The sequence below is a fragment of the Conger conger genome, chromosome 6 (assembly GCF_963514075.1).
Source record: "Conger conger chromosome 6, fConCon1.1, whole genome shotgun sequence".
In the NCBI taxonomy this organism is placed as follows: domain Eukaryota; kingdom Metazoa; phylum Chordata; class Actinopteri; order Anguilliformes; family Congridae; genus Conger; species Conger conger.
Window position 1 is genome coordinate 24,056,658 of NC_083765.1, and position 11,149 is coordinate 24,067,806.

At 42.6% G+C, this 11,149-nt stretch overlaps 1 protein-coding gene across 3 annotated transcripts; it reads left to right on the forward strand.

Moving 5' to 3' along the window:
* Nucleotides 1–440: 440 nt before the first annotated feature.
* Nucleotides 441–7,926, forward strand: anp32b (acidic (leucine-rich) nuclear phosphoprotein 32 family, member B). Of its 3 annotated transcripts, none has more exons than XM_061247139.1 (7): nucleotides 441–669; nucleotides 3,088–3,237; nucleotides 4,220–4,342; nucleotides 4,836–5,022; nucleotides 5,588–5,700; nucleotides 6,570–6,639; nucleotides 7,423–7,926. In XM_061247139.1, the coding sequence occupies exons 1-7, from the start codon at nucleotides 616–618 to the stop codon at nucleotides 7,503–7,505; spliced, it is 780 nt and encodes a 259-aa protein (XP_061103123.1). In that variant the 5' UTR covers nucleotides 441–615; the 3' UTR covers nucleotides 7,506–7,926. The 3 variants fall into 3 exon arrangements, with proteins under 3 accessions (XP_061103123.1, XP_061103122.1, XP_061103121.1); XM_061247138.1 differs by having other exon boundaries at nucleotides 444–669; nucleotides 5,585–5,700; nucleotides 7,426–7,926; XM_061247137.1 differs by having other exon boundaries at nucleotides 446–669; nucleotides 5,585–5,700.
* The last annotated feature ends 3,223 nt before the right edge of the window (nucleotides 7,927–11,149 follow it).

Sequence of the window (11,149 nt, forward strand, 5' to 3'; positions counted from 1 at the left end):
TTTGGATGCTTGTGCAATTAATGTGTCTTGTTACTAATAAAATGATTTTCATATGCTTATAAAATGCACAGTAAATTCACAAATCCAAGTCCTGAATATTCCAAATATCTTGTTGGGTAGTATTTAGTATTTCAGCTTTTTTAAAATCACAATTATGCTGGTAAAAGTTCACAATACTATATTACAGCGGTTGTAAAATGCTACTATGCTTCAGATTAAATGTGTGTGATAAGACGCAAGCTACACACCATCCATACTGATTCAATAGGTTTTTTTTATTATTCAGCAGGACACAACGTTTTCCATAATAAAAATAGAAAAAAACCTTCGTTCAGTAAATGATAAGAATGAAAACAGGTCGAATTCACCGACTGCATTGCCTGTTTAATTGTAGTGGGCGTTTCTGGCCAGAGATGGCGGTATTGAGTATATAGCTGTATGACTGCCGTTTCCCTCCATGGTATCTCCTCTCCGCGAGTAACTTGGCGTTTGGCTCAGTTCATTTTAGTTCCCATTTTCTCCCTCCATTCGGGCATCTCTCTGCTTTTTGGATTGATTTTTTTTTTTAAAAATCCACCAAAATCCAAGAGGGGAAAAAAACTTTTAAAGGGGAAGATGGACATGAAAAAGAGGATTCAGTTGGAGCTCAGAAACAGGCCACCGTCTGATGTAAGTGATTTTTAGCCCAAACCGTTGCTAGTTAGCCATGCTAGCTTGCTACTCTTTTGCTCGCCTTGTGACCCATGTTGCTAGCTAATGGTGACCACATGGGTATGATACTTTTTGCCTTGATGATGCATGAAAATATATTCACCGGCTAGCAAGTTTCAGATTTAGCTCCGTGCGTTACCAGCTTGTCTACCTAGATGTGTGGCTTGTTTAACTAAGCTAGAAGGGACTCAATGAAGGCGGCATAGCTTGCTAAGTAAGTATTTCTTTTTGGCTGGCAAGTCAGTCCTGCTCCCATTATTACTGCAGCCTTTAACCGTTTCGCAGCCTTTTCTCGGCTCGGTTTTGTAAACACTGTCCGGCCAGCCAGGTCGCCCGTCTTCATAAAATGGTTGCAGCTAGCTTGCTAATCAGCGGGGCGGGCAGCCCGCTCGTCTCGTACAGGGGAGGTTGCGTTTTACCACGATGCGTGGGGAGATGGAAAGGGTGGCTTATATTTTGAGACATCGGGAGCCATGTTTGTAACTGTAAAATGTGACACACGTTATTATAAAGCACATTTCAATGCGTTATAGTGGAAGTTATGTTACCCGATTTAACTTATTAGCACAAATACCCGAACAGTTAACAATATAACCAAGTTAATACACGAGACCACAATATCGACCACACTGGGATAGCACTAACGTTTGATTGCATGTTAATAACCAACTTCCCTCCCGTGTTTCACATTTGTTGGTAACAAAGATAGTTCTAGCGAAGTTGGGTCTGAAGTTATGCATATGCTACAAAATTAAAGTTTGCGAACTCGGCAATTGTTTAGCTTTCGTCCCAACCTTTCACCGTTTCGTAGCTAGCAAGCTAAGAATTGCGCAAAAGTCCTAGCTAAGTGTCCAGCTAGTCAAATATACCAATTTGATATTGTTACGCTAATGTTAGCTAATCGCTATACCTACCTAGATTAGAGATTTGTAATATTGATTACTTGGATCATTAAAATAACCGACTTTTAAAAAAACGAGTCTTCCAACTATCGTCAAATCGGTTTTCTCATTTGAAGAGACTGCAAATGCTGGCTAACATTAGCTAGCCCGTCACTTTTCTTGGTTCCCGCCATATTACAGGAGCGTATTTAAAAAGGCACAATATATATTTAACCTAGCTAGCTAGCTGTATTAGTCTAAATGTACGGAATATTAAGATGCTAGCTTGCTAAGCATTGCGATATTAATATATTGCAACTTGGCTTGAGCATGAACTATAAGTTAGTTACACGTCGAACATAAAAAGTTGGCTGGCTAGGTAGATTTGACCAGGTTCTGGGCTAGCTGGCTAATGTTAGCACTTTGGCTGACACATTGGCATTGCTAGCTCTGTAACGTTAGCTAACGTTAGGTCGATGGGGAAAAAATAACACGGAAACATGCAACGGTTCCAAGTGAAAGTATCGACGAACGATGTAGCTACAATTTTATATTTAAGATGATTGGGAATTTGTATTTAGCAAGCATTTTTAACAAATAAAACTCATTCCTTGTGTTGAGAGTCCGGGCATACTGTATCTGTGAATCGCCATGTTGTCACTGCCGAAGCTGGGGAGAAAGGAACTAACGCTCCCCATCTGTGAAGCTGAGCAGAACGGAACTATCTCCATCTTTGTGTTGTTTATTTCCGTTTGGACGTCTCGTACGCTCCTTCGCCACAGACCGAAAACGCTGATGCAAAAATATGGAGTCTCTGTTGTTTGTTTCAGCGGCCATTGCACACGTCAACTTTGCCGACGCTTAATTTGGAATTCAAATAAAAATGTATTTCAAGTAATTCGTTTGTCACTGTCCTCTCCGAAGCTCTTTCGTATCTTAAGTAGTAACGCCCGGTCTGTGTAGCTGGCGTAGCTCCTTAATACGCGTTAGCTCTTAAAAGGGCAATGACGTGCGTTTGCTCAGCTTGCAAGTTGATCAATTGCGGCTTTGAGGTGCTGACTGCAGCAGCACTGCGCGGGTTGTCCTGCGTTAACCAGCCAGCTAGCGGCATTGCAACTACTTCGCAGATACGTTTGTATGCATGCACGCTTAGTATTTGTTAAATGTGCATAATCAGTGGAACTAACTAAACTAAACCTTAAATTGACACTGATTCGGTTTTTCACGACAACAGTTTAAATTCAGTCATGGTGCCACATCATAAACTTTTCTGACCATTTTAAGAAAAGTGCTGTGACAATGTAACACTTGTACTCAGCTCGGTAGTGGGCAGCTAACAGAATACCTTGGAGGTTATTTATGCAGCAGCAATAAAGGTAACACATAGGTGTGTTTAATTTGGGACAAGAAGCATACAGTTACAAAGATAGACGAACGTGGGAGGGGGTTCACCACCTGTTTCTGTGTTTAACTTGTGCTTTCTGTTTTCTTGTAGGTACGAGAACTAGTTCTGGACAACTGCAGGTCCAACGAAGGGAAAATCGAAGGCCTCACTGCAGAATTTGTGAATCTTGAGTTTCTCAGCTTGATAAATGTTGGCTTGATGTCGGTTTCCAACCTTCCCAAGCTTGGAAAATTGAAAAAAGTAAGACCTCAAACATATCGGAGCCATTACCTTCTCCTATAGCCAATCACAGCCATATCAGATCTTCAGTTAGCATTGTATTATTGCTGTTGCAGTTTGATCACAAACTAATGACCAAGATCTCTGCATACACGCTAGAGTACATGATTACACCTAAGCCGTCGTTCTCAATCTATTTGCCCTAAACACGCGCCCACACACACACACACACACACACACACACACACACACACACACACACACACACACACACACACAGGAGACATGATAACCTGGCTGCTTGTCATCATTGTGAGACCATCAGCACACACTCCAGTGCAGTTAGTCAAGCTTACTCTGTTTAAACACTTAGTCCATTTAAAGTTGACCGTTTCAGTGTGTGACATCTGCAGACAGTATAATATATAGTCTTAATTGCTTGCTTTGTGTTGCTCATTTTGCTGAATAATTACTGTGATCGAAGCTTTCTATCATTTAGAATCATCTCTAGGCACCCCTGTTCAGAAGCACTGACCTGCAATATGTTATGCTTGCAGCTACACTGTATGGCTGCTGTATGTACATTCAAGGATGTATCGGAAGTCCTCTGAGAAATTGCTTATTAGTTGCAGCACCACCTACTTGGTTTCCAAAAGCTGAGATTTGTGAGTGCTTTTCAGACACTCCAGTGGCATGGAGAGTGGGAGGAAAATTGAGAACAGTTTCTTAATGACAGAATACTGCTCAGCCGAATGTGTTCTTTAATATCGCAAATGTTCAGTGCAAATGCAGCCGCAATTGTTTGTGTCAATTTCTACATATTTAACACTTGCCAAGTAATTTAATGTAAAATCTCATATCTTTCGTGGTGAATGATCTTCAGGTGTATGTTCAGGCATTGAAAACTACAGGAGCTCAGTTGTGCTCTTAAGGGCAGCGGCTGTAATGCATGAGTGTGGTCAGTGGTATGTAACTTCTTAATTTATTTGAAATTGTCTTTCAGTTGGAGCTCAGCGATAACAGAATTTCCGGTGGCCTTGATGTTTTGGCAGAAAAGCTCCCGAACCTCACGCATCTAAACCTGAGCGGGAACAAGCTGAAGGACATCAGCACGCTGGAACCCTTGGTAGGTACACCTACTGAAACCCTCCCGTCTCTGGGCAACATTAGGGCCAGCTGCCCTGTCAGGCTTTGATGCCAGACCATGGGGACCATCCCTGCTCGAAAGCCTTTACAGGAAAAGCCACCCAGTAGCCCCAGAATGACTTCAATTAATGCACCTCCTGAAATAATTTGTTTTTTATTATCCCATTGGTGTTCTCGGCCGCATATTAAACTGGCTACATCGGGTGAGAAGTGTACAGCTTGCTGGAGTAGATACAGATTGAAGGCTACATTAGCTGGGTGCATCAAATCCTAAGAAAAATAACTCGTCAAACTTGCCTTAAAAAAAAAAAAAAAATTAAAAAGAAAATTGGTTTTTGGGGGTAAATAACTGTTTGGGTTGCAGTGTCTGGCAAACCCTTAATTATTGGGGGTCGGTCACCTGTCTAGACACCTGTGAGTCCCATGCCTGAGTCCTGCTAAAATCTAGTTTTTTGTTTTTTTCCTTCCTCAAGAAAAAGCTGGACAACCTGAAGAGTCTGGACCTTTTCAACTGCGAAGTGACAAATCTGAACGACTACCGGGAGAGCGTGTTCAAGCTTCTGCCTCGGCTAACTTACCTGGACGGCTACGACATGGAGGACCGGGAGGCGTCTGATTCGGAAGGGGAGGCGGACGGTGTCGACGATGACGACGACGAAGGTCAGTGTGTTCCAGCCAGGCCTTGGGTCACATGGGGCAGCATGGCTCAGGCAGTGACAGCAGTTGTCTGGCAGTCCGACGGTTGCCGGTTCGATCCCCCGCCCGGGCTGTGTCGAAGTGTCCCTGAGCAAGACACCTAACCCCTAAATGCTCCTGATGAGCTGGTCGGTGCCTTGCATGGCAGCCAATCGCCGTTGGTGTGTGAGTGTGTGTATGAATGGGTGAATGAGAAGCATCAATTGTACAGCGCTTTGGATAAAGGCGCTATATTAATGCCAACCATTTACCATTTACATGCGTAATTGTTTTGAATTCAAATTACTACCTATGCTTTACTGAGCTTGTCTGGTGTATTGCCATTTATGAAAAGCAGACCCTGCTTTCCACCAGCAAGCTCAATCAAGCACAGAAAAGTGATTTGAATTCGAGACAATTGTGTATTTGACCCAGGTCAGGTTCCAAAGGCTGTTATGTTGCTGCTATATGGAAGGTTTGGGGGGCCTTTGGTGTGTAAAATGGTTAATGCGTGTGTGATCTAATGCTGATCTTCGCTGCCTTCCAGAAGGGGAGGAGGAAGATGAAGATGGAGAGGAAGAAGATTTTGATGAAGATGATGATGACGATGATGAGGAAGTAGAAGGCGAGGGGGAGGATGAAGATGTGAGTGGAGAGGATGAGGTAAGGGTCTCTGCCTTCGCGCTTTGCTACAGATAGGCAATATGGTTTTGAACCGTGCGGCTCTGACAGACCTCTCTGTAATTGAGTAAGAGGAGACGTGCATGTGTAAAAGAGCTCTCCACATAGTGGAGCATCCCTAATTCATTAACTGAAGAAATGATTTGCAAAATGTAATTTAATTTTAATGTATTTATTTTTTGCTCTATCCATTTTGTGTTGTCTTTTGCACAATTTTGGACTTTTCTCAGTGTGCCTGTAATGGGCCTATCCCTTGATACATTTCCTCCAACAAAACCGCTATATTTTAGAAATCTAAATGTTGAAATTGATTCTGCTGTTTTCTCAATTTACCCGACAGTGCCTTATGGTGTAGTGTGTCAGGTAATTGCTGCAGGACTGATGATAGAGTAGTTTGAATGGGACATTTCGTAGACTGCATTCCAGGGGAGCGGTGCTAAGTACAGGCACTAATGTGAATATCTGTGTCTGGAGTCCTTCATTCCCCAGTTAACTCAAAATGAAACCAAACATTTGGTTAGAAACGACCCGATTCTTCGATCATGGCGAACCTATTGGATAGGACACTTTCTGAATCTCCTGCATCCCATCTAGATGTGACTGAGGTAGAATTGCAGTAGTGACTGGAATACCTTTTGTGATTAATACTTTTGAACTTTGAAGATTTCCTGAGCTTCTGGAAGGGTATTGTCATCTTTATGATCAACTGCACCGATATTTTAAAGGCAACAAAATGTGCTCAAATTCCTGGCATGAAATTTCCATGAAGTTTGGCATCAATAAGATGATGTGGAGACAAAACTTTTCATTGCAATCGTTTTCCTGCTTAAACTGCATAAACTTGTTTCCAGGAGGAAGACTTTGGGCCCGACGGAGGGGTTGATGATGACGACGATGACGACGATGATGATGAGGACGAAGGTGATTTTTCTCATGTTAAACTGTTAAAAATGATACAATGAGCGTCTGGGTGGGAAAGTGTGGTATAATGGCGGTCAGCCTGGGCCTGGCCACAGCCAGTGTGGGCTTAGCCCTCTGCTGTTGGTTCCTCGGTTCCCTGCTGGATGTGTCCTCAGTGGAAGATACTGGGCTTCATTATTTTCCAACTATTAAAGACATTCATTAGAATGTTCAATCACTACTGCTAATTACAAGCAATAGAGTTCAATAACACGTAAAATTTTGGAGAAAGAAAAATATTCAAAGCTACTATATAGTCTTAATTTCTTGCTTTCTGTTGCACATTTTGCTGAATAATTACTGTGATCGAAGCTTTCTATCATTTTGAATAATCTCTAGGCACCCCTGTTCAGAAGCACTGACCTGCAATATGTTATGCTTGCAGCTACACTGTAGGGTTAATCAATGGAATACCCATCAGGTAGACACAAAAACCAGCAGTGCTATTGGCTTAGAGTTTGCATATCTAGCCGAGTGTAATGTTGGCACGCAGGTCAGTGCAGTGTAAGAACGCATACAGTGCGTATCAGTGGTTACCCGAGGGGTAGTATTACTTTTAAATTGGAAACAAAAAGGGGTTCGCTGATTTATCCCAGACCTGTCAGGCAGCTGGAAGCTGATCTTCTGAGTATCATCTGATTTTTATTTTATTTTTTATTTTTTTCCAAGCATTGTTGTGTGACTTTCCTGCCATTGTCATGTGGCTTTCATTGTATTGTGACGGTTTTATCTGTTTTGTTCCAGAAGAGGAGAGTGGGAAGGGCGAAAAGCGAAAGCGTGAAGTGGAAGACGAAGACGATGATGATGACGACGATGAGGAGGATTAAAAAGCCAGCGAACGTCCAGTTATCCCCCATCCCCCGTTCCCCACCATCCTCAGGCCTCTGTCCCGCTGTAGAAGTGGACTGGAGTCGGGTGCGTTTCGGCTGTGCGGGCGTGGCATTTCCACACGCTCGCACTCAAATCCTCTGTGTACATCCGTGTCAGGACTTTGGGGACTGGTATCTAGTTTGGGATCTCTGCTTTTAATATTCTGTTGGAGGATTCTTTTCTTTTTATTTCGTTTGTTTTTTGTTTACCCCCCCCTCACCCATTAAGATTATTGCTATAGCAACAAAGGGCAGTGGGTGAGCCATGGTTCTTCTCCCCTCTCCCCCATGGCCTCCTGTTGCACAAATCAAGGTTGTAGCTACACTTTTTACTTTCTGTAAGTCGACAAACCTTTGTAAATAAAATCTTAACATTTTGCGCTTCGCTCTCCCTGCTATGATTTTCTTGAATTCCTTCATTGGAGGTTTCCGGAACAAAATGTATCGGGTAACCGTGGCAACTCTTCCTTGTCTAGCAAAGCGAGTCTATAAGTTTGAGTCTGAGTTTATATAATCGCAGATTCGCAATGACCAGATTTGCAAATTCATGGGGAAATCAGTTTTTTCCTTCCTGTGTTCTGTGCATCTCCTGATTTTTTTAAATTTATTTTGCTAATGAATTGACACAGATGCCCATGCAAACTAACACATTTGAGTTGTGTGCATTTGTTTTGTGTGCTTTCAGTTGCAAACATTTGAGTCAATAAAATTAACATTCAAAATGTAGGCATGGCAAGGTGCCCAACCGCTAGAACCTTCACCACCATTTTGAGTCAAACCGCACTCCAGCCTGCATGAATTCACAGCCTGAAATCAGTATCAAAAAACCCTTTTACCTCAACCATGTGATTCTTAAATACTGTTTGCACCCTGTAGTTACTTTTCCAAAATCCTGTTTCTATCCTTTAATTGCCTTTCATAAAGGACTAGTGCTACCTAATTGCCAGCAAATTGCTGGTGTAGTGTCAGGTAAAGATTCAGATATAGAAGGGCCCCATTAACAACTTTTATGTCGGTAGCTGTTAATTTAAAAAGTACATGTACAAAATGTTATACATGTTGAAGTTAAATTCCAAATTGATTGTTAAAATATGTTTTCTTCTCAAGTTTATGCATGTGGTAATCAATATTCCTTAACTTGCAGGGGAGGTGGTTTGTAAGATGGGGGCTTCTCTGGTGTCCTGGCTAAATTTTCAACCCTGGCTCTTTCATCCTGCCACCTAATCATCCACTGAAAACATTGTCCTCTCCCTCTCCATGTTAGCTAGTGTGTGGTGAGAGTTCTGATGCAAAATGGCAGTTGCTGCATCACCTAGGTGCATGCCATTGTTGGTGGTTGAGGCGAGTTTCCCCCTTATTACTGTAAGCACTTTGAGTGTCTAGAAAAGTGCTATATAGAAATGTAATGATCTGTCTATCTATAATGGCAGTGGATAGTATTGTGCCTCAGTGAATTGTATAAGTGGCGTGTGGTACTTCCTGTCAAACTGGAGCCTGAGGCTGTGATCAGGTGAAGACTTTCAGAGCACCGCTGAATCCGACATCCTTTCTGCAGCAGCTGAGATGCACAAGACTGCGCAAACAGGAAGTGGTGTCGACTGAGGAAGTGTGTAAATGTTTTCTGCTCTAATTGGCAAACCCTGCCTTGCACCCAACCACAGAGGAAGTGTGGGTGGGGTCCAGGAAGCCAGCGATGTGCCATCAGGGATGCAGGTGGGCCTGTCACGCTTTGGGCGGGTGCCGAGCTCCTCGGGAGAGGATTCCGTCCTTTTGTACTTAACCAGAAAGATTTACCGGCTTCTTCAGATGCTTTTTTTTTCTCATTTTTGAACCACACTCGGGTCCCTGATTGCATTGCTGTATGGGGGCTGAGGGTGTGGGCTGGTCTGGGCGGTTCATTTTATTTCTTGAAGGGTTCCCCTGTTGATCACAAACAGATCCATCCCATAATACTGAGTAAGCATCAGTGTCAACATCTGTTGATTTGACAAAGGTTGCTAGGAATCAAACTAATTTAGCCCATTTGAATTACTTTGGGCATCTATACTTGTATGCATTTCTATGTATTTTCTGATCATTGTTTTTCAATGAACTGGAATAATTGATTTAGGTTGACAAGAATTTTGAGAATTATGTACACTTTATTAGGTACCCCTGTCTGTTAACCCATTATGGACTAAAGTACTCTAGAAAACAACATGGAAAGGCCTAGGAATCAATGCGTTTAAACGGTCATGTGATCAAATACATCGCTGGCATCGCATCCGTCTGTTAAGGGAGATGTAGCGTGCAGGTCCCATCCGCCCTTAAGGGGCAAATGGCCCGCTCCTCCAGACAGTGAATTGTGGCAGAAACTCCTATAAAGCGTGCAGAGGTTTAGTTGAGCAGGCATATGAATGGGCAAAATGTATGGTCTAAGCAACTTTGACCATGGTACGATTATTAGCACCAGACGTGGTGATATGATATGAACCGCTGCCCGCCTGAGATGTTAAAATATAAACCTGTGGAGATTACAGTGAATAGTGTGATGAACCAAAACATTCAGCGAGCAGCAGTTCTCTGGGCAAAAACACCTTGTTTTGTGCCTTGCCATTTGCAAGAGTGGTGTGCAGAAGGGCATCTCTGTGGAGGGGCTGCAGCAGCAGGAAATCAGGCTGGGTTACACTCCTAAGAATAGGAAGATTTAGACCAGGGGTCTCCAATCTTATCCTAAAAGGGCCGGCGTGGGTGCAGGTTTTTGTTTTAACCCAGCAGTAACACACCTGATTATACTAATGAACTAATCGTGGTCTTTAATCAAGACCTAGATGAGTAGAATCAGCTGTCTTAGTCCTGTGCTAAAACAACAACCTGCACACACACCGGCCCTTTCTGGATAAGATTGGAGACCCCTGATTTAGACTGTCCAAATCAGTCACCAGACCTTAACCCTATTGAGCATGCATTTCACCTCCTGAAGAAGAGATTGAAGGGACCACCACCCCCCCCCCCACCCCCCCCCTAAAAAAAAAAGGCAAACAAAAAAACAACTGAAAGGTTGCAGTAAAGGCATAACAAAAGAAGAATGCAACAGTTTGGTGATGTCAATGGGTCACAGGCTTGATGCAGTTATTGAAAGCAAGGGATATGCTACCAAATATGAAGTGTTCTTTACTTTCATTTACTTAAATACTCCAATACTTTTGCTCTCCTACACATTTCGGTGGTCTGATACCAAAGGTGCTATGTTCTAAGTAGTTTAACACATCTAGGTGTAAATACCAGGAAATAAAAGCTGAAATTCTGAACTCTTGTCGTGTTCATCTTTTTATCTCTACCCCAAATGTATTCAGTATATTGCAAAAAAAAAAAAGGAATTGGCCTTGCTGTTCCAATACTTTTGGAGGGGACTGCACTTGATCGACCTGTGGATCCACCTCTCCTCATCTGCCATGTATGTGCCATGTCTAACTGACATGGCTTTGAACTGACGTTTGAAGGAGGAAGGACATTCCATTTGCCTAATTTACATTTTCTTGATTTCATGGTCTTCACTTCATTTTCTAGTCTTTCTTTTGCTGCTCTCGATGAGTAGAAAATGAGGAGGTGAGAAATAAGCG

Excerpts from the sequence above, each read along its gene's own strand:
- anp32b (XM_061247137.1), top strand. The coding sequence starts at position 616 with ATGGACATGAAAAAGAGGATTCAGTTGGAGCTCAGAAACAGGCCACCG. Across the intron at positions 3,238-4,219 it reads AGCTTGGAAAATTGAAAAAA|TTGGAGCTCAGCGATAACAG; the intron begins GTAAGACCTCAA and ends ATTGTCTTTCAG. Across the intron at positions 5,701-6,569 it reads ATGTGAGTGGAGAGGATGAG|GAGGAAGACTTTGGGCCCGA; the intron begins GTAAGGGTCTCT and ends ACTTGTTTCCAG.